Source organism: Archocentrus centrarchus, chromosome 6 (genome assembly GCF_007364275.1).
Source record: "Archocentrus centrarchus isolate MPI-CPG fArcCen1 chromosome 6, fArcCen1, whole genome shotgun sequence".
NCBI classification, from domain to species: Eukaryota; Metazoa; Chordata; class Actinopteri; order Cichliformes; family Cichlidae; genus Archocentrus; species Archocentrus centrarchus.
In genome coordinates this window covers 24,837,536-24,860,129 of record NC_044351.1, presented here as the reverse complement: position 1 = coordinate 24,860,129, position 22,594 = coordinate 24,837,536, and the positions used below count along the sequence as shown (strand labels likewise).

General features: G+C 42.0%; 3 protein-coding genes and 1 non-coding gene across 6 annotated transcripts; 1 reads left to right on the top strand and 3 right to left on the bottom strand.

Moving 5' to 3' along the window:
* Positions 1–1,561: 1,561 nt before the first annotated feature.
* Positions 1,562–4,022, bottom strand: LOC115781422 (Golgi apparatus membrane protein TVP23 homolog A-like). The gene is made up of 7 exons (XM_030731063.1): positions 3,957–4,022; positions 3,778–3,860; positions 2,401–2,545; positions 2,214–2,303; positions 1,999–2,127; positions 1,779–1,907; positions 1,562–1,681 (listed from the first exon to the last, which is right to left on the bottom strand). The coding sequence occupies exons 2-7, from the start codon at positions 3,855–3,857 to the stop codon at positions 1,655–1,657; spliced, it is 600 nt and encodes a 199-aa protein (XP_030586923.1). The 5' UTR covers positions 3,858–3,860; positions 3,957–4,022; the 3' UTR covers positions 1,562–1,654.
* A 250-nt stretch (positions 4,023–4,272) lies between these two features.
* On the bottom strand, positions 4,273–4,345 carry trnar-ucg (transfer RNA arginine (anticodon UCG)). Its single transcript has one exon. It is a non-coding gene; the product is annotated as a tRNA-Arg (tRNA).
* Positions 4,346–4,570: 225 nt separating this feature from the next.
* Positions 4,571–12,356, top strand: polg (polymerase (DNA directed), gamma). 3 transcript variants are annotated; one of them, XR_004020081.1, is made up of 23 exons: positions 4,571–4,593; positions 5,177–5,774; positions 5,977–6,172; positions 6,292–6,459; positions 6,571–6,717; positions 6,842–6,921; positions 7,001–7,183; positions 7,317–7,459; positions 7,595–7,718; positions 7,823–8,044; positions 8,167–8,284; positions 8,366–8,446; positions 8,553–8,666; positions 8,755–8,915; positions 9,007–9,060; positions 9,150–9,267; positions 9,364–9,499; positions 9,603–9,849; positions 9,919–10,041; positions 10,181–10,349; positions 10,454–10,662; positions 10,768–10,905; positions 11,517–12,356. XR_004020081.1 is itself a non-coding variant. In XM_030731061.1 (23 exons), the coding sequence occupies exons 2-23, from the start codon at positions 5,203–5,205 to the stop codon at positions 11,579–11,581; spliced, it is 3,591 nt and encodes a 1,196-aa protein (XP_030586921.1). In that variant the 5' UTR covers positions 4,571–4,593; positions 5,177–5,202; the 3' UTR covers positions 11,582–11,650. The 3 variants fall into 3 exon arrangements, 2 of the variants coding, with proteins under 2 accessions (XP_030586921.1, XP_030586922.1); XM_030731061.1 differs by having other exon boundaries at positions 10,745–10,905; positions 11,517–11,650; XM_030731062.1 differs by lacking the exon at positions 4,571–4,593 and adding an exon at positions 4,956–5,064 and having other exon boundaries at positions 10,745–10,905; positions 11,517–11,650.
* Positions 11,601–22,435, bottom strand: fanci (FA complementation group I). The gene is made up of 37 exons (XM_030731060.1): positions 21,930–22,435; positions 21,724–21,796; positions 21,422–21,552; positions 20,918–21,071; positions 20,770–20,827; positions 20,453–20,494; positions 20,188–20,311; positions 20,015–20,100; positions 19,771–19,903; positions 19,593–19,670; positions 19,354–19,490; positions 18,983–19,163; positions 18,808–18,895; positions 18,564–18,694; positions 18,412–18,482; positions 18,207–18,321; positions 17,952–18,074; positions 16,692–16,760; positions 16,515–16,616; positions 16,245–16,433; positions 15,844–15,965; positions 15,344–15,505; positions 14,934–15,113; positions 14,663–14,829; positions 14,481–14,560; positions 14,238–14,354; positions 14,109–14,160; positions 13,904–14,031; positions 13,599–13,664; positions 13,401–13,497; positions 13,106–13,290; positions 12,962–13,018; positions 12,813–12,872; positions 12,402–12,476; positions 12,201–12,296; positions 11,977–12,078; positions 11,601–11,735 (listed from the first exon to the last, which is right to left on the bottom strand). The coding sequence occupies exons 1-37, from the start codon at positions 22,020–22,022 to the stop codon at positions 11,673–11,675; spliced, it is 3,987 nt and encodes a 1,328-aa protein (XP_030586920.1). The 5' UTR covers positions 22,023–22,435; the 3' UTR covers positions 11,601–11,672.
* Positions 22,436–22,594: the final 159 nt, after the last annotated feature.

Here is a 22,594-nt window from a genome sequence, read left to right as displayed (position 1 = left end):
CCAAACCCTCTGCGTAAGTCACATGGATATGACATTTGAACGGATTCAGAGCTCGCAAGAAAAAAAAAAACCATGATGCTCTATGTGCAAATCTTGCTCATTTCCACTTGGATTTCTTACCTGCTTCAGAAGCAAAGGAAACTCTGGAGGCAAATGTCCCCAACTTTAGCTCGCGCTGAATTTTCCAGGCTCATTTTTCTGCGTTTACGTCGGGCCCTCGGTGAGAGTAAGCGGAACCGCTCGTGGATGAGTCCGTTTTCATCCTCAGTGCTCCAGCTTCTGCCTCTCCTCCAGCCTGCGCGCTTCCTCCACCGCCTGATTACTCGCTCCGCAGTGACGTCATACCAGGACCAGGGAGACGTATTGACCAATCACAGCGTCCGTCGGCACCAAAGATGATCCGATTTCACCAAGCTGTCTCACTCCTGGCTGTTTTATAACTCCCATTTTCTTAAGTTCTTCACTACCACCAACGCTTGTCGTGGTAGTAAAACAATTGTAAAAGGCACAACTGTATAAAAGAATTTGACTTCTACATCTGTTTTTTTTTTTTTTTTTTTTAAGGAGCTTTCGACAATATCACACCAGTTTCAGATGGACTTTGTTCTGCAGTCATGAAATTTGCCCAAAGACTTAAATGACTTCTCATTCATGCTGTTTTCAAACCTTAATATCTGGTCTTGGCCAATTTATGTTTCTATCTTGAGAGGCAGTCGCACAGCAAATGTGTAAACCGCTAGATTTGCAACTTGCAAAGTCACAAAGCCGTTCTGGTGACCATATGTAGTCATATTTCTTGTTTTCACTTTATGAATGAAAGTGACTATGACGAGAGGCTTTTCGTAAATGCAGAATAAAAATCGCGCCTGACGACGTTCTCATGGCCTCACAGGCTGGAAGACGGTGTTGGCTTTCTTGATGAATAAAGGATCTTTGAGGTTTGTGTGGGAAGTGTGGGAAATGAACATCAGGGGCCACGGCCAAGAGCAGCACGAACAGTTCCCTCCAAATCTGTACGGTTAGAGATCTTTTACTGTTTTAAACTAAACTACACCTTAATAAAATACATAAACAGAACACTTTTTAGTTGTATTTACAGCAAATAATGGGATCTCATCCTCTCTTAATAATTAACCTCACTTTCCCACTGCATTTCAGTTTCCTTTCAAATTTTATGGCCATTTATTTTTGAAAATACTCTTTTGACCTATACATAGACTTAAAAAAAAAGAAGGCAGTGTACTGAAACTGGCTGATAATGGCCAGTGTAAATTATGCATGTACGTATTACATATTGATCGATAATCCAAAAAAAAAAAATCCAATAGGTTATGTTTGAAAAATATTTATAAAAAGTTTTGTTTTATTAGTTTCCATTCTTTTGTGTGGTTCATCCATTCATTATTCCTTTTGTACCCTGTGGCATGTTGACCTGCCTGCCTGTTGACAGAGGTGTGGTATTCAATCACGAGCAATAACTGTGACATTGATTTCTCTTTTATTGACCATAGCCACACCAATCCATGGGCAACATGTGCAATAAACAGCCCACAGCATTAAACAGAGCTAAACACAGGGCACAAAGCCATTTGGGCATCCGCGGTTTGTGGAAATACTGGGGATAAGGCAGCTTACAGGTGCAGGAGGGTGACCATTATAGTATTCCAAAGATGATATCTGGCTGAAAGAGAAAAAAAAGACATACTTTATAATATTAATGTGCAGTGACATCTTAACAGGAGAACAACAGATGCTACATGATGCAGACAGTCACTCACACGCTGGGTGAGCTGCTGTCCTGTGAAAGAGCAGTTGCCTGGAGGCTGGCCATCCTGTCCGCCTGCCTTGCAGCGTAGGTACCCATAAAGGTTAGCTGCTTGGAGGGAAATACTAGCCACCACCACTGACTGAGGAAGGCAGACAGACGCCTTTGAGAAAGACAATATGTGATCTAGTGCATATGCAGAGCAGTAGGCACGCAAGCAAAGGGAGTCTCACCAGCCATTTAAGCTTCAGGGAGAAGAGGGAGGTGAAGAAGAAGAACGTCCAGATGATAGGACAGATTATTAGGCCCAGCCAGAATATCCGTTCCTCTGTTTCTGTCCCGGTGTTACTATCCCGGGATTTCTACACACAGATACATAGCAAAACCTCAGTGTTTAACACATTAAAAATGCTCATTGGGACTCAAAATGCACACAACACTGTCTTACTTTTTTGGCCTCAAATACCCAGAGGCTCTTTCCATCCTCGTCTATGTGATTCCACCAGCGCAACCCCACCAACAGGCGGCCAGTCACATTCTGGAAACAAGCGTGAGCAATTAAAACCAGCAAAGTTAAAGAAATAATTAAGGCCACAGAAAACAAATTAAATCAGCCAATCTATTTGACTTCTTACCTTCACAGACCAAAAGTCAAAGGACAGCAGAGCTATGATCAGGACAAAACATGATGCAAAGTTCTTGCTGATCCACTCACACAGCAAATAGACAACGATGGCAACCACTCGGAAGAACAGGTGGAAAAAGGAGGCCATGGGGTGTCTGAAAGTGTAGGGATTGGAAATGAGAAGCCTGACATGACAGCAGATACCTTTCAAACAGATACAGGTGAGCATGTATGGAAACATGAAGTGATGCTGTGCAATCAAAATTAGTTAACCTGCAAGACATTCCGTGAATAAAAATTTGTAAAAACATGAACTAAAGCCATCACAGTCAGTTGTCACTTGGGCGTACTTATGAATAGAAGATCCATGAACATTATTCCACCACAATTTCAAATTAGTATTTATTTCCTTTCACCTTTGTGACCTCTGATTAATGTTTCCAGTAGTTTCTCATAAGGTTCTGACACCTCTCATTTATGTAGCCTTAGCCTGTTCCCCATGTACAAAAGCTTCTAGTAATAGTAATATTCTTTGACTTCAGAGCTGCTTTCTTTAAATCAAGCAAATATTTTCTATGAGATTCAAATCCATGACTGAGATATCCACTCATAATTGCTCAGGATGAAATGGATGTTTGCTTCGGAAGCTTTATTTTAGGCACTTGGAGCATTAATTTTTTTTTTTTTTTCCCAAAGTGGATTTATGGGCCTACACCTAACAAGCAATGATTCCAGTCACATGGTCAAGTTTAGCTGCTGGGAAGGTGCCCCTCTGGTCATTTAGGCCTTCTTCTGCCATTTACATCTGATCCAATATTTCAGGCTGTTCCAGATTAGTTTTATGACTCCATAAAAACAGCACTCCACATGCCTATCTACATTTTTCTGCCATATTCACGTTTAATGTTCTCAGTGAGTTGAGTGTTGAAGAGTCCAGGCATGAGTCCTGTTATTGTCTGAACTGGTACTCACCTTTAACATCTGCACAGTTGATTAATATTTTAATCTAAAGCACTGTCAGTGGCACAACCCCAAATGCGTAATTGCATAAGGAGACAATCTGTTTTACTTGTATTCTGGTAGGGATTAAAAATAGGATTTGCCAGTATCCCCCCCTCCCCTAAAATCCTGAAAATAGATTCTGTCACTCAGCTCATACAAATGTATGAGAAGATATCACAAAAAGTGCAGTCTTGCAAACTCTGTAGGTGTAAATGTTTTAAATTGCGACTGCGTGCAACACAGAAGAAATTGATCAATGAAGTTAAGATTTGCTTAATACGGTTTCTGGGATTCGGATGTAACTAGTAATACAAAACTGAAAACAATCTCCACTGACATGACGCAAGACCAAAGAGCCCATGTGTTAATATCTCCTGCAGTGCACCTTATGACTGCGCTTCTCCGCGCCCTCTCCTGCTCGTCAGCTGCAAAGTCCAGCTCGACATCCTCCGTGGCATCCGCCATCGTCTGCCAAAATCAACGAGAAAACACAACAGTTTAAATGATCCAAGGGTAGCCAATACAATATCGACAATGACAATAGAGACAATGATCTCCACTGACTCCGTTATCCTGGACGTGTAAATGAAAAAAAAAAGCTACCGAGCAAATACTATTTTATGTGTGGCTGTATTATAGGGCTGGAACGAGCCAGGTGTTGCAGTAAAATAAGACCGACAGCGACACAGGTTTGGTCTTCACATCCTCATCAGTAAACTGGGTTTAAAACATCTCTAATTATTCAGACACCTTACGTATTCTCTGCAGCACAGCGTTTTGTGTTTTTGTGGTAAATTTCGACAAACGTTAACAACCAAGAATCGCTTAAATTATTGAAACAACACCGACAGATTAGAGATACAAACGCAACAAAAACATGCGACCGCGGCAGGACTCGAACCTGCAATCTTCTGATCCGAAGTCAGACGCCTTATCCATTAGGCCACGCGGCCCACAGTGTAGTGAGCTTTGTGACATCCGACACTTTTAATGATATCTACGGAGAAACGGTAATAAGTTGTGTACAGTATTTCTGTATTCTGGAGTTATCCATACTACAAATTTATATCGCTGTCCACCGTGTTCATTCAATCACTTCTTTCTGAATAAGAAGTGTTGAAACATAGTCATCCAGACCGCGCGGTGGCGCCAACGATTTGCTTGGCTTTGGTCATACAACCCCACGAGAAGGAATACTATGGTGAGGCTGTAATTTACTCTGTAGTAAATGATAAATGTTTGGATACTTAACGTGATAACAGATCAGCTGGGGTGCTTTTCTGGCAAGTAAAGATAAATAGCGCAGGACTAAAATCTGAGATTTGTTAAGTTGCTCACACGTTAGCGTAGCCCCCTGTGTGAGCCAAGTGTTGGTAAACATGCGTTGAAGTGCTGGCAGCGCAGCAGCTACAGTAATGTGAAAAAGTAAAGCAACCATCTTTCTGCGTGTATAATTTGGCAATTCGGTGATAGTTTCGCGGGTCGTGTTTTAGGTATGCCTAGCAGCATTAATACAAAAGTGTAGTTATAAATATTTGAGTAACACCTGAGTGAAATATCAAAGTGCAAGCAAGTGATGTTGGAGGCTCACAAAAACAATCAGAAATACGAAGATGGCTGTAAGACACTAAATTACATTTCTCATCGTGTGCAGAGGCTCTCTGGTGCCTAGGTAAAGGTGTATTCAGTCCCAGTTTGGGCATCATGCTGCATTTTATGATGAAACAAACTTATCCGAACCGAGCTGTATCATGTTAGTTCAATGTTGCATCAATGTCTTCCAGCTCTAGTGAGAAGTCCACACGAGGTGATGCTGCATCTGTTACGTTCTCCTCTAGAGAGGACTCGTATCTCTCTACAATGGATGTGTCTACGCGGCTTCTGCTCCACCAAGCCTCAAGCACTTCAGGGCGAGGACCCCACACAGACCCGCCTGAACCCCCTTAACATCCAGATGCTGTCAAAAGGTCTTCATGAGCAGATCTTTCGAGGGCTGGAGCCAGAATACAGGGAGGAGGCTGTAGAACGCAGCATAAGGCACTTGCAGAAACACCAGCTGTGGGGGAAGGAAGCTTCACTGTTGCCCGACGTCAACCTGAAACTCCCCAAGATGTATGGCAAAAACATTGATGAGCACTTTCGTATCTTGGCCAAGACGCAGAACCTTCCCTACCTTGTGGCTGCCACCCAGCTGCAGCTGGCTGAGTTACCACCCATGCCTCAGGAATGGAGCTGGGAGGTTGGCTGGACACGCTATGGGGCCAATGGGGAGAGTCAGAAAGTAGATTTTCCAGAGGAGTCAGCTCTTGTGTTTGATGTGGAGGTGTGCACAACAGAGGGACAGTGTCCCACACTGGCTGTTGCTGTTTCTCCAACCAACTGGTAAGGAACCCCCAACCCCCCCCCCCCCCCCCCTTTTTTTTTAATTGATTAATTTGCTTTATTCTTGTGTTGTAGTAGTTTGTTTCATTGGTAAATCATTATTTCTGTCATTCAGCTAATGCTACCAGTGAAAAGTTTAAAAGACAAACTGGAATGTGGATGTAAATAGGCAGCTGTTAGATCTTCATGGTTCATTTTCTAGGTACTCGTGGTGCAGCAAGCGTCTGATTGAAGAGCGATACTCCTGGTCAAACCAGCTGACCCTTGCTGATCTCATTCCGCTAGAGACACCTTTCAACTCTGCCCGCCCTTCAGGGGGCCAATGGAAGGAGAGGCTCATCGTGGGCCACAATGTCAGCTTTGACCGGGCTCATATTAAGGAGCAGTATCTACTAAAGGTTTAGATCATATTTCTCACATGTCCCTTTTCCTTCTCGATTTATAAAATCTTTTGTTGTGTGGTGAATTTTTGTCTGTGACTCTCATATTCACACAATTGTGTTTTCTTCCCTGTAAGGGTTCAAAGGTACGCTTCATGGACACAATGAGCCTTCACATGGCCATTTCGGGGCTGACCGGCTTCCAGCGTACACTGTGGATGGCCAGTAAGCTGGGTAAAAAGAGGGGTCTTCAGGAGGTCAAGGAACACATTAAGAAAGCTGGAAAGAAACGTGAGGGCCCAATGGTTTGTGTCCCTTTCCCACTAAAGTTCACCTACAATATTCAATATTTTCAGAAAATAATTTGGTATTTTAAAGACTCTTGCCGTCAGCGTGACATGATGTTTTGTGTACAGATTGGCTCCTGGGACTGGGTGAATATTAGCAGTATTAACAATCTGGCTGACGTTCATGCTCTGTATGTGGGAGGGCCACCGCTGCAGAAAGAAGCCAGAGAGACCTTTGTGAAGGGGAGCATGACGGATGTCAGGAACAATTTCCAGGTCACAGTTTTGTGGCAAAATTTATGTCTGATTGCAACAGTAAATGTGGACAATTTATTAAATCTTGTATTTTGGCATGAAGGACACTTAGGCAAAATAAATGTGCTTTTGCTGACACCTACAGGAGTTAATGCAGTACTGTGCACTTGACGTGAAGGCCACACACGAGGTCTTCACAGAACAACTACCCCTCTTCATGGAGAGGTCAGTAAATCCCAACCCACAAATATTTACAGTCACCTTTATGTTGTATAATTGTGCCGTCTCTGCTGTGTTTCATAAGGTGCCCTCATCCAGTGACGCTTGCAGGGATGCTGGAGATGGGTGTGAGCTACCTTCCCATCAATCAGCACTGGGGGCGATACCTGGAAGATTCTCAGGACATTTATGAAGAGCTCCAAAGAGAGATGAAGAAGTCTCTGATGACTCTAGCAGATGATGCCTGTCAGCTCCTGGAGAATGACAAGTGAGACAAGCGCTGATTTATCACCATGTTAGGCCTGCTATATCACTTAGTAACCCAAACTATGAATGTGCTTCTATAAAAAGATTCACAGTGTATATGGTTTGTTGTTTTTTTTGTTTGTTTGTTTTTAAAGATACAAAGAAGACCCCTGGCTTTGGGATCTTGAATGGGATGTGCAGGAATTCAAGCAAAAAAAAGTTGCAACCAGCAAGAAGAAAGACTCAAAAAAATCAGATAACACAAAAAATGCCACTCCTATTCCAGACTGGGAGGAAGGTATAAGCGCAGCTACTAAGGCACAATATGTGTCTTTTTAAGCTGGATGTATTTTGATTAATTGGTATAATATATCTACTGTGCACACACAATATGAATAAAGTCACAGAGATAATTCAGTTTTTGTGATATCAGACCCAGGTCCACCATCTGAAGAAGAGATGGAAGCCCCTTGCCCCAGCAGGCTGGCTGTTGAGAAACTGAAAGAAACAGTAACTCGACTTCCTAAGAAAAGGCAGCATCTGCCCGCCCATCCAGGGTAAGATTACTCTGGCATACCACATCACACATCTTTTCCTTTCCACTTTTGTTTCCCACTGATGGTGTAAGTCAGCCCCTTTCCCTCCTTATTTCCTCTGTTAGGTGGTATCGTAAGCTGTGTGAAAAGATCTCTGAAGGCAGCTGGTCACCTGGACCCAGTCTGATCAGCCTGCAGATGAGACTGACACCTAAACTGATGCGTCTGACTTGGGATGGTTTCCCCTTGCATTACACAGAGAAACATGGGTGGGGCTATCTGGTACCCGGACGCAGGGACAGCCTTGATTCTCAGGAGGAAAACACAGGTCCTGTGTGCCCCCACAGGTGTGTCTAATGCAAGTAAAATCATAGCAGGGTGCTTTGTCCTCATGACCTGAGCTTAGCAGGATGGTCATTGATGGCTGGATATTTTAAACTGTATATTAAAGTCTTGTTGTGTTCCACAGAGCTATTGAAAGTGTGTACAGAGAGCATTGTGAACAGAAAAGCAAGGAGCAGCCCGAGTATTTGGACTCCATCCCTTCAGATGACCTCATGTTGACAGACAGCACGGTGTGGACAAAGGTGCACAATATATTGTCATCTTTGAAGCAATTAGCATAGAATATTGCACCACTTTTTTCTCATTCATATTGTCATGCATAGGTAGAGGAGTTGAGTTCCCTGGAAAGTCTGACTGAGGAAAACAGCCTCAGAATGACAAAAAAAGCAGAGACCAAAAACAGGGTGAGTGAATGGGCTGGTAACTTTCCATTATACTTAACATCATGTCAACTTTTGTGTTTCACTATGATTTGTTTTTGACATACTTTATATTCTTTATTAACAATAGTCCACAGATCCACATTATGTCAGAGAGGGGAGTGACTGCCAATATCACCATGGAAATGGCCCCTACAATGATGTCAATATACCAGGTTGCTGGTTTTTCAAATTACCTCATAAGGTGAATTTTACTTGTTGACCTAAAGCACTGGCACGGCGTTGTTCCACTGAGGTACTTTTACCTTCTGACTGATTATTTGTGTTTAAAGGATGGTAACCACAACAACGTCGGCAGTCCTTTTTCAAAGGACTTCCTGGCGAAGATGGAGGATGGCACTCTCAGAGCAGGAAGAGGTGGCACCAATGCAACACGGGCTCTGGAGATCAACAAAATGATGTCTTTCTGGAGGAATGCTCATAAACGTATAAGGTACCTCATCAGATGAGTGCGTTAGTCAATAACAAATCAGCTTATATAATGCTAGAAATGGTTAATGTGTATTTTCCTTGTCTTCTCATAGTTCTCAGATGGTACTGTGGCTCAGAAAGGGGGAGCTTCCCCGCTCTGTCAGCAGGTTTGTCTGGTATATTTCAAAAACTAATCCTGTATTTATTGATTAAACAAAAAAAGTAATGATAGCAATAAATGTAACATTTCCCAAAGACACAAAGATTTTGATGAAGAGGGCCAGTATGGTGCCATATTACCTCAGGTCATCACTGCTGGAACAGTAACACGTAGAGCTGTGGAGCCAACGTGGTTGACTGCCAGCAATGCACGGGTAAGAAGCAGAGACACACTAATCTGCGCAAGTGTGAAAATACAGACCAGACGCTAGAGGAATTTTGTTTGTATGGGCTGTATTTTGTGTTCACAGCGAGATCGGGTAGGCAGTGAGCTAAAGGCCATGGTGCAGGTACCACCTGGATATCACCTGATAGGAGCAGATGTAGATTCTCAAGAGTTATGGATTGCCGCAGTGCTAGGAGAGGCTCACTTTGCAGGCATGCATGGTATGATTTGTTAGGTTCTAAAAAAAAATGTAAGAGTTTATAGAAGACTTTTTGCTGTGTGTGCCTTTGATGGTAATGCTTTACACATGTGTCTGCGGTTCAGGTTGCACAGCGTTTGGCTGGATGACCCTTCAAGGAAAGAAAAGTCAAGGCACTGACCTGCACAGCCGTACTGCTGATGCTGTGGGCATCAGCCGAGAACACGCAAAGGTGTTCAATTATGGGCGCATATATGGTGCAGGGCAGCCCTTTGCTGAGAGGTTGCTGATGCAGTTCAACCACCGCCTCAGTCAGACAGAAGCTAGCAGTAAGGCCAGACAGATGTATGCCTTAACAAAAGGTTTACGCAGGTAAGTTCAGTGTCTAATAGTATAAAGTGTGCAACTTGAGCTTCCACTCAGCATGTTTGTATTTGTCAGATATCATCTTACAGAAGAGGGTGAGTGGCTGGTCAATGAACTGGGTATAAATGTACAGCGGGAGGAAGATGGAAGTGTCTCCCTGCAGGAACTGCGGAGGATCACTAGATTGGCTTCACAATAGTGAGTAAACAAGTAAAACAAAAACACAAAACATCCACAAGCACTTGGCTTGCAACGACTCTTTTAGTGTCCCAGAATATCATCCTCTCAGTTTCTCTGCTCTTTAATTTTCCTTTCTTTGTTCCTCATACCGCCTCAGTTCTCGACGGAAGAGATGGGATATGGTCGGCAAGCGTCTGTGGGCTGGAGGTACTGAGTCGGACATGTTCAATAAGCTGGAGAGTATAGCCCATTCACAGAACCCGGCCACCCCTGTTCTAGGCTGCAGGATCAGCAGAGCACTGGAGCCCAAGACAGTTAAAGATGAGGTGAGACAGCGCTGATTGTCTCTCAGCATCCAGTTCTAACTAACATGAGTAGGCCACAACAGGGAGTGTAATGTGTACGGTTTAATCTTTGAGATGCTTGTCAGTTTATCACCAGCAGAGTGAACTGGGTGGTTCAGAGCTCTGCAGTGGACTACCTCCATCTGATGTTGGTGGCCATGAAGTGGCTCTTTGAGGAGTATAACATTGATGGCCGCTTCTGCATCAGCATCCACGATGAGGTGCGATACCTGGTCCGCAGTGAAGACCGTTACCGAGCAGCTCTGGCACTTCAGATCACAAACCTCCTTACAAGGTGTGCTCTTCGTTTAGGATATATTCTCAGCGACAAACTGTTTGCTCTAGAATGGATGGCTATTGTGCTTCTTTTCCTGTAGGAGTATGTTCGCTCATTCTTTAGGCATGCAGGACCTTCCCCAGTCAGTAGCCTTCTTCAGTGCAGTTGACATTGATCAGTGTTTGAGGAAGGAGGTCAACATGGACTGTGTGACTCCCTCCAATCCTACAGGTGTGGAACGAAAGTATGGCCTACCACCTGGTGAGTTCTGCACACCATCATCAGCCTTCCAACATTAATCATAGTATATTTATTATATAAATGTTTAATATACAAAGTGCACAGAAAAGATTAGAAGGCATGTCTCATTACAAAATCTAAAATTAAAAATTGGATGCAAGAAGATACAATCTGGTTATACATTTGAAACTATGAAAATGTTCACATGCAAGAATTTGTTTTAAAACAACACTTGACAAAAAATTAGACTGTAAAGCTCTTCAAGATGCATTCATGTATATGGGAAGTCATATCCACCTCTTAGTGTAGCCAACGGCCCTAAAATAGGACCATTTCAAATGTTGTTGTATGCAGTTAGGACTGTAACATCTTTAGCCTGAGTTTTATAACAGTGCAGCTTGTTCATTGTGACATTACCTTTAAGAAACTGGAGAAGTCAATCAAATTGGTTCTTGATAAATATTTAAATAAGGTAAAGTAGAGGTAACAATGTTCATGTAACTGAAAAAGAACTGTATGTACTCAGTTTAGAAATCCAAATAAAATTAGACTTTTTTTTTTTTTTTTTCCGGATAAAGTGAACTTTAGGAACACAACTAGAATGTTAAACAACATGTGCAAACTTTCCACAGGTGAGGCCTTGGACATCTACCAAATCATCAACATCACTAAAGGTTCTCTGAGCAAAGGAAGATAGCTCTGTGTGGACCAGACAGCTTTTATTCCAAACATATAACTGCCAGGACACTGTTCACCAGCTGTATGGATCAGTGTCGCCCAGTATCACCTCACTGTTTCCTCTTCTTCTGTTTGGGTTCCTGTGTCTCTGCTGCCTCTTGTGACTCTGTGGTCTGAGAGAAATGAAAGAACTAAGAACTTACTGAGCAAAGCCAACGGGGGCTTAGATGCAGCTCGGAGCATTCAAAGCATTGTATCTACATGACATGCTACATGCACATTTCAACAATGAGAACAGTGTGGGTACTGAGTCAGCTATTATTCTATTATTTAAGTATTATAAAGTAAAAATGAAGAGAAGACACAGTTGTTTGAACAGTATTAATGGTCCTGTGGAACCGAACTGGCACTAACCTCCTGACTGTCATCCTGCTCCTGCAGAGCTGCATCCAGAGTAGCAGCATTGATGCGGAAATCTCTAGAAGTACTCAGTTTCATGTACTGCATCAGGTTTACCTGGATAAACACGCAGACAGATGTTGCACTGACAGTGTTCGGAGGGACCTGTGGGTTTTGTTTAATGCTTGTTATGTATTTTAAGAAAGGAAAAAAAAAAAAATTCCAGCCTTTACACAAACCTTTGATTTCTTTGAGAGTGTGATGAGATACTTCTCATACTGCTCAATGCTGAAGATTAAGTTGGGGATGGCCTTAGTCTCACGTAATAGTTTTGCCTTCCAAGAGGAAAAACAGAAGAGGTTTGTTTATATCTGTATATTTTATATCTATATATTTTGTATTTTTATTATTCATTAAAATTATGAGGCAAGTGGCCTTACAGAAGCAGTGGTGTTCACATCATTCCTTCTCTTTTTTTTCTTGTCATCTGCACCTCCACCACTGAAATCTCCACTCTAAGAGGAATTGGAAATGGACTGGTTCTTATATAGCACTTTTCTACTCAACATGAGCACTCAAAGCACTTTATGCAACATGTCTTCATTCACACACACACACACACACACGCACCTTCATACTAGCACTTTTTTTTTTTCTATATTTCCACACCTAAGTGCTTTCTATCTAATATTCACAACTCAGGGTTCAGTATCTTGTCCCAGGATACTTTTGCAGGCGGGCAGGAGCAGCCAGGGATTGAACCACCAACCTTCCAATTAGTGGATGACCTGCTGTACCCCCTGAGCCACAGCCACCCCAATAAATAAAATGCATCTTGTGCTTGCTTGTACCTGTGCATAAGTGATGAAAGCGTAGCACTGTGGTGTTAGGTGGGAGCCGGATAGTTTGACCTGCAAAGATAGCATACAAAACATTAGATTAGCCTGACATTAGATTTATACTGGAAGATTTGAGCCAAGTGACAGCAGCTTGGACTCACCAGCTTCTCAAAGCGAGCTGGCAGTGAACTGTGCTGGCTGGCACACACCTGGATGTACTAAAGTAAAATAAAGAGAGCATAATGTCACACTCGGCAAACTGCACTGACAATTTCTCTCAGAGCACCAAGTTGAAGAATACGCACATATTTGACCAACGTGGTGAGGATGGTGTATGTGCGAGTCAGTTCTCTTAACAGTGTAACCGTGAACGTGCCCGGCAGGAGGGCCGTCTGGACCAGCTCACTTAGTGCTGTTAAGAGAGTCCCAAGCTGTAAGGTGACTGCTTTCTCAACTGGATCCTGCTGACCTGCAGTCTGGGTGGCTTCACCTACACATTACGAAACATAACATCACTTATGTTTTAGCACCACTTGCTGACAAATGCATCTTTCCCCTCAGCATTAATCAAACTCGGCATCAGTGTAAAAGGCTTCTTACCACAGCCCAATTTGTCAGAAGCAGTCTGACTTTTCTTCCTGGCAATAAGCCAGTCCACTTCATCAAGCACTCTGTCAACTTGAGACAGGACCAGCAGCTGGGACAAGACATTAACATGAAGAAGTAGGTGAGCAGGCTAAGCAAAGGCATATCTCTCACAGCTAGTCAGATGCCTCCTTTTAGAGAACCAACACTTACTGCTGCTGTTGAAGCAGTTTTCATGTTGACAATGGCAAAATGAGACTGTTTTTCCACCTCCACATCCTGGGACAGAAAAAAGAATAAAAGAGAAGAGTCTAAAAATGCACTTTATTGTGGGTGTATTGTTATTGAAGGTTACAGTCATCACTTTACTGTGGGGGAAGATACGCATTTAAAATAGTCCTGTTTAACTGTAGCTGTGTAGTACAGTTTTAGATAATTAAATATCTCCCAGTCATAACAGTATCAACAGTAGAATGCCAAAAAATGCTCTGAAAACTGCAAAGTAAAATTCTATGTACCTGATCAATATCTCCCAGCTGGCTGTGGATGTCTTGGCAGAGCTCCAGCAACAAACTTGCAGGATTCTTGTAGAGAGCATGCAGGTTGAAGAGGAGAGAGAGCAGCCCCTTACAGAAAGCAGAATCCTCTAAAAGGAGAGAAGAAACACTTCAGGACACATTTCACTGCACCTAACATGGGCAACAAGATTAAACTATCACTTACCAAAACTTGTCTCTTTGCTGATTTTCTCAGTCCATGTGATCATCTGAACAAACTGTTAATTAGATAATAGCATATTAGAACAAGAGCCTGTCACTTTGTTCAGTGAAGTGCACTTTCAAATAAATCTACCTGCTGGGAAGAGGGCTTTAGCTGGCGTGCGAGTACACTCAAGATGCTGACCAGAACCTGAGCCTCTTTACTGTTAAATTCTTCCTCACCTCCACTTAACTGTGTGAACAGCGCCCTCTGTTGATGGGCAAAGAAAACTGGAATTTAGTGAATCTGGCGCATCCAAACACCGTTTTCATGTATTCTTTAGTGTTAACACCTTAACACAGAGACTATTATAGAAAGTATTCAGATCAGAAGCACCTGAAACTGTCGAATGTAAAAGTAGTTCATCTCTGCAACATTGCCATCGTCTTGCTCTGTGCCATCTTCAGAGTCATTTTCTGCAGCATTTGAAAGAAACGAATTATATTATTAATTACTACTTTGTTTTTTTTTTTGGTTTTGTTTTGAAAAATTTACTGCTTTTTCAGTGTTTGTCCAACCCAAGGTAGAGAGGAGCTGGGCCATCTTGTCCGGGTGGCGCTGTTGGCAGGCTGTGAAGATCCTGAGCAGACCCTCCAGACACAGCCGGGACAAACTGGAGCGCTTCTCCTTCTTTCCTGCTTCTTCAACCACACTGGGGACGTTTGTGTAGCGCCACATCAGCACACTGTAAAGAGACATAGACAGAGATAATTTATTCTCATTTTCTATCCCATAAGTGTCACAAAGAAAAAAATCCTATCCCTGTTATTTAGGCCAATAGATTTCCACCTTGTCATGTCGCAGAGGAAGCGGAAAGTCTTGTCTGCGTTCTGTCCATCTGGACCGTCTGTGTGTCCCGTTTCGTCCAGCTGCTGGATCTTCTGCACGGCCACGCTCAGCGCATAACGCACAAATTCTCCATTTGAGCGAAGCACAGAGAGAGCCTCCTCTTTGCTCTGTGTGTTATCCCTGGAAAAGAAACATTTTTTATTTATCATTTCTAATTCTTAACCACTGCCATGGAGTTTGACTTTTTATGTTTGCATAATATTTCTAATTAGCAATTTTGAGAGTGGTTTTAAACACTCACACAGCCTAAAATCAACTGAAAATTATAAATACCTCCCTATCAAAGCTGATATACAGTATTTATGAAATGTAATAATCTACTGATAGTCAACGTTAAAAAAAGCATTTACCTGAAGAGCACAGTGATCAGCATCGATATGAAGCCCATAGAGAGTAAACTACGGGGGGTCTTGTTTGAGGGCACTCGACCCTTTCCAGACTTCTCCTTCAGGAGCTCAGACAGTTTGTGGTAACGGCTGAAAAGCTCAATGATCTCCTCAAAGCAGCTTTTACTGTGGGAAACAGAGGAAGGTACTCCAGTAAATTATAAAAATAAATCCCCACCGTCAGTGCGGTAGACAATATACAGAGTAGAATGTTAATGAACAGTATGGCATAGGTTTTGTATGATGCATTATCAAATTGGGGAGCCTAATTAAGTTTTGTTTTGGTAACAACTCCAGTATTCTGGTGTCATTTCTATGAAGTCAGCTACAGGGGGAGTGCTGGTTCTGTGTCAGCCATTAAACTCACTGACTTAAGAGCTGAACAGTTGCTATGGTGTTTTAAACTCTGTTATGTAGCACAACATTTCTACAAAATGCACCATACAAAAACAGGTGGTTGTTACCTGTAGTTGGCTTTGATAAAATTATACTCCATGAGGACCTCATACACTCCCATCACTAGCACAGCATAGATATTATTCTTCACTCCAACACTGGATCCCATTGAAAACTCAGCTGACTTGTCCTGATCAACATACACACAGCATAATAAGACTTAGGAATATTGAAACTCACCAGGGTAGGGGCTAACATAAAAGCAAGGAACAGCAGACTAATCTTAAAAACTAAAAGAAAATGTGAGTCATAATTGGACATCTATGATGGTATCCGATTTTGCCTCACACTACTTTTTACATTAGAAAAATATAGACTGACAGTGGTTCTCGTTTTCAAGCCTCAGTTAAAATAAGTTCCATAAATCATAAGGAGAAAGAAGCTCCTTGCTCTAGCTCTCATGGCATACCAGTTCAAAGTCCTCCAGTTCACTCTTGATCATGCGTCTTGTCATACTCTCTAGAATAGCATGTAGCTCCGACTGGTATCCTTCCTCTGCTTCCTCATCATCATCACTGTCATCAGCATTGGGGTTGGCTGACTGGCGCGTGTTTTGCAGCCACGTCAGGCAATGTACAGTACAGCTCAGCAGATGGGCCTGAAAAATAGCACTATTTATAGCATGCATATTAGCACAACTAAAACACACTATGCAAATATGCTACAGTGCACAGAGTACCAGAGGCTCCTGAAGGTAGACTTGGTCTCCGTGAGCAGTGATGCACGATTCCAGTTTAACTGGGGGCAGGAGGTCTTGTTCGGGCTCGTAGTATCGCTTCAGCTAAGGACAGACAACCTTGTGATACATCACAGGCCATTATAGCTAACACATTATGCATTTAATTCACACACATACCTGTGACAAAACTGTCTGCATGATGGAGCTTGCAAGTTGCGAGTTGCGACGGAGAACATCACAGAAACCCTAAAAACACCACAAGAATTTGCTTCTTCAGTATAAAACCTGCATGTCCACAGCTAAAGAAAAAGAATCACAGTTACCGTATTTTCCGGAGTATAAGTCGCACTTTTTTTCATAGTTTGGCTGGGGGTGCGACCTATACTCCGGAGCGACGTATATGTGACATTTATAACACATGAACCAAAATACTCCAGCCACTTGACATCTCCGTGAACTGCAGCTTTAAGGCAGTCTTGCGTAACCTGTGGGCGCAGTGGATGATGGATGGAGAGCACAGCTTAACGGCAACTGGGAGAATGCGCCACACAACTTTCCTGGAAGTCATTGGATGGATCAAGAAAACATGGGCTTCAGGGACAAACCATCCTGTTGGGATTCAGAAAGGCTGGAATAATTGGAACTGCAGCTGACGACGAGTCTGACTAACGCGACACAGAAGAGGAAGCGGCGCTTCGTCTACGGAGTGTACGGAATTGTTTAGAAGTGACACCGAGGATGAAGAATTCAATGGATTGATGGTTTGGTTAACTTGTTAGTATGTTCTTTATGCTATGGTTATCTGAATAACTTAATGTTACGTTAACATACCGAACACGTGTTCGTTGTGCGTCATGTAGCTGAATGTGCTACGTTAGCATAACGTAGGCGTAACCGTGTTCGTCCTGTTCTTTAATCCATTATTATTTTAAATTGCCGTTCAAGATGGAATTTCTGCTCTGGGTCTCGGATTCTATCAACCCCCCCCCCCCCCCCCCCCCCAAAAAAAGTGCGACTTATAGTCCAGTGCGACCTATATATGTTTTTTTCTTCTTTATTATGCATTTTTTGGCTGGTGCGACCTATACTCCGGAGCGACGTATAGTCCGAAAAATACGGTAAGTCAGATACATTTTTCCCCAAGTCTCAATTAGGAAATCTAATATCAGCAAGTGCAACCTCAATTATAATAAACTACTTCTTCCAGCTTAGCACCTCCTCTGTCACACCAACCCTCTCCATTTGCTCCTTCACTACATCCATTCTCTGTGGTCTTCCTCTTTTCCTCCTGTCTGGCAGCTCCATATTCAAATTCCTTTTTCCACTCTATCCACTATCCCCCCTCATTTTCACATGTCCAAACCATCTCAGCCTTGCCTCTCTAACTTTGTCTCCACACTAACATGATAAACATGACATTAAAAAGGTGCTTCTGACCTCATAGAGCATGAGGCGCACATCAGCCTGCTGGCTGAGGCAGCGACGCAGGCTGCTGAGGATCTCCAAGCAGAACGCTTCATTGGCAGCTGAGTTGTAGCGAGAGTGAACATCCACTTGGATCTATGTAGTGTTACAGAAAGACAGACCATGTTTAAAACTACACAGTTGCACAGCTGCAGATTGTTTCCAGCTAGGGTGCTCTGCACATGCATGTATGTAAAGAATGTCTACAGAGTCTAACTGGAACTGTACCTGGCTGGAGGAGATTGCCTGGCTACACTGACTCGAGGCCAAGCTGCCCAACACTTTGAAGTTCTTCAGAAGCAACAAGAAGCCTGTCACTGCAGACTTCCTGCCATCCAGTTGGCTAGTGGAGAGTCATGTAGGGGGGTAGATTAGTGTAAACTGCCGTATTTATTGAACTTTAAAGTTGTGTTAAGATCAAAGTAGCACAAACCTGGAAAACATGGCCTTGCGGAGAACCAAAATTAAAGCATCTTTCAAGGACATGCTGACCTTGAGCAGGGGCTGAAGATTAAACAGAACCGAATGATTACACATCAGAAACCTCTAGCATGTTTATGTGTATCTGTCTGTTTGTTTAGGTACCTGGACAGCTTTTAGTAGACCTTGAACAGTGGCCAAGGGCAGGTATGACAAGTGGTCAAATGTCTCTGTCACCTTGGAGGATGACTCCAGGAGGATCATGGGGGCAGAGACCACAATATCAGAGAAAAGGTCTGAAGAGGGGAGGGGGGGGGGACAAACATAAAATACTGTCAAAAGATAGTCTATAAATTCATCAAGTACTGATACACATTTACCTGACCCTGCTACCTAAAGGCTGTGCTACCTAAGAAATGATTGACAGGTGAGGCTGTCTTTGTGACCAGTCGATTTAAGACCTGCTCCAGTATCTCTCCTCTGATTGGCTCGTGCATCTGTTGAAATACAAAATATCTGTATGACATTTTAATATCTTTATTTACAATACTTAATAATAATATCAAATTTAAACCAAATGTTACCTTAAAGCCCTGGAGAAGCACCTGCCCTCCCAGCTTACATGCCTGTTGAGATGGGGTTCGGGCCACAGTAAGCGAGCCCTCTGTGGTCTTGCCAAATGGTCCAGGTTTAGGTCCAAATGCATCCATAAGGAAAAAGCCCAGTTGCACCAACCCTTGGGTAACATGATCCCATCCAAACACACTGCATGTATGGAAAAGTAGAACCCAAATAAGAAAGCAAAATGCAAATATTATGTTTCTGTTTACACCATTTCATTTATTTTATTGTGAGGGGCATTCTTTTCTTTCTTTTTAAATCATGGAAAAACAAATGTGCCACATTTTTATGTTAAATGTGTTTAACAGATCAATAAATTGTTTGCTACTCTTACCTGTTCTTGACTGTATCCAGTATCATCTGAGCCACACTGCAGTGCCCTGGCAGGAGGTCATGTAGTAACTTTGATCCCTGTTGCAGCTGCTCATCCTTGAAGCTCTTGATGATAGCTCCCTTCAAAAGTTCAAACACCTGACAAAGAAAAAGGGGAAATGATAAGCACAAGTGAACAGGAAAGATAAAATGAAATAAGACTCAACTCAGTATGGGGGAAAAACAGTGTAGATTTCTCACCTGCTCTTCATAACGCTGGATACGTGCTACTGAGAGCAACAGGGCAACACTGAAAGGACATAGGTCTGCATATGATGTCTGCAAAAATGAAAATCAGGATTTATGACACAGACTACCTTATAACAAAAAAATCTGAAACAATTCAAATAACAAAGAAATGAGCAATACTATACAAAACCTTAAAGCCTTTAAGAAATTCCCTTGCAAGTTCATGGTCTAGTCTTATAGCAAAGACTACGTGGAGGATAGCAGTGCCTTCTACATGCCTTAGCTGGTCCTGTGGGATAGACTGAACCTCTAGATCCAGGCTCCTGAGGAAGCAGGAGTACAAAGAAAATAAAATACAGTCAGCAAATGGAAAGCATACAGCAAGACGAAGAGTGACTACTGCAAATCCCACTTGCAGTATTTGAATCGCTCACTCTCCATGTTTCTGCTCTTCTTCCTGGCAAGCATCCTGCTCCTTAAAATAACTGATGATTCCATTCAGGATTTGTTTCTTAGAACCCTAACAGACAAAGAACAAGACAAACATTTAGATAATTAATACTAAGAGAAACACATTTCATGTTGCAGAAAACATGGTGTCACACACCTTTGCAGATAAAAGCAGCAGCTGGTAAACCAATGGCGGGATCTCTTGCAGATCTAGTTTGGTGAACATCCTCAGTACTTTCTCCACCACAAACTGCAGCTCGTCCGATGACAAGGGCACATCCCTAAAATGAGGTGGAAACAGTGAAACATTGTAAAAGCAATTTAAAAAAAGGAAAATACAATAATACTGTAATAAACCCTCTATTACAACGGAAACAGAAAGATGCCAAAGCATGCAATGAAACTAAAGTGAAAGATCTTACCTAAACATGGTTGTCAAGTGGATAACACACTGTGGGTCCCATCTGCATGAAAAAAAAGAGAAGATCATGCAATGAAAATAAAAATATCTTCCAATCATCTGAAAAATTATTTAATCCCTGTATAACAAAATAAAGATTGGACAAAGAAAGCAGAAGAGATGTAGAAGCTGAAACATTTTATCATTTGCCATGCTCATTTTTAATCACATTTTTAAAAACGGGATCATACAATTTCTAATATTTTAAGCCTAATCTGGCAACTACATAGTACCCTACCAAAAACATCAACATATATCTTAAATGTGACATGCCCTCACCTGCTTGAGCAGAGGCTGTTAATCAGCTGTTTCTTGTACTCCTCACCACTGAGTTCCCCTAAAGTTATAATACACCATTGTCATTTAAATCTTACACATTGTGATAGATTTGATATAATTGGGACAACAATGTTGATCACATAGTTACCTTTGCCATAAGACAAAGCTTCACATGCTGCAAGTGCAGTAAGAACAGTAGGAAACAGCTCCAAGGATTTCCCATTACTCATTTTCCCCACTTTGATCGCATCAACAAAAAGAGATGCCAGTGTTGCAAGAGATGGCCCAGACAGTGTATGAGTCTGTGTATTATATAAAATTTTTAAAAATGTGAATTAGACAGAAAATGCATAATCTGTCCCATTCTAGACATATGAACAAAGGAAAGGGCACATATATCACAGTATATTTATATTTATACATAATTCAATAAGTTATTAATGATAGGATTCCAAGTTAGATTGAAAGGAAAAATAAACTGTCACAAACTGAAAAATCATGTATGCCCAAGAACGTGGGTCCAAAACTAGTCAATCAATCAAATACATGTCAATATACTTTATTTTGTAAATCCATGTCTCACTTCCATTATATTAAAAAGTATTTGACAAGTCAAAACCAATATATAGCAAGTTCTGTATAACATAAATACCTCCAGCATGAGTAGTCCAATGATATCAGCTGCCACTTCAGCCTGAAGGTCCCCAGACTCACACAGAGGGATGCAGTGTTGATACAGGAGAAGTCTGCGATTTGCCCCAGCAGTGGAACTGGGTGGAGAGCCTAAACAATAAGCACAAACTTTACATCCATACTAGCACACCCTAATTAACCATATAACCAGATACACGTTATGCATATATGTTTAATTATTTTGACAGGAGATATGACTAAATGAAAATACGTTAGCTGTCTTGGGATCTTTGACACTAATAATAATCAGTGTTTACATACCTTTAAAAATGCCTTTTATTATAGACCCGACCTGCTTGCCCTTCAGTGCACTATTGGTAATGGTTTTGATGAGCTAGACAGCGTGTGATAGAGAGGAAAGTATTTTATAGGCAAAGCAGACATGACTTTGGGACAGATAGATTTGACCGCTATTAAAAAAACAAACAAAAAAAAACGTGTCGTGCTAAGTTGTTAAAACAACTTACCTGGTCATCGGTCAGGGAGGAAAGGTATTTCTGAAGTTCAGCGATATTCTCTCCACCTGACAGTGAGACAATTTTATCCATTTCAGCTCGCATAGTCCACCTACAGACTGGCTACAAATCGGAGTGGCTGTAAGATTAACTAGAAATCAATTACGTAAGCCTCAAGTTTATAAACGTCAATTGCTATTTCTATTTAGCGGTCGTCTAGGTACATTTAATCCTGGACATCCTATTTAAATGAGCAGAACAGGTAACTTGGTTCGTAAATATATAAGGAAATCTTTAGTGGCCTTCTGTAGGCTTTCAAGCGAATTTCCCGCCAGGGGACACTTCCTGTTTTGCTTCGTGGATGCCATGTTCTACTCAGAATATCCCTCATACACGGTATAACCCAGGGCACATCCGTTGTGCGAGAAAATGAGTGTAATGTAAACACAGATTTCCCAATATAACGAGGAATCACATCACACAGTAACACAACACGACTTCAGCCGTTTCATGTCAAAAATTAAACAATATCCATGAGGACTTTGATCAAAACTTTGTATTTGGAGGAAGCCGTTATCTCTTCAGACGTGGCAACCGCGTTTAGAAGCACGGGGTTGCTATGCTGGTTACTACACCGGCGAGCATTTGCACTTGTTTGTTCTTTTTTTTTTTTTTTT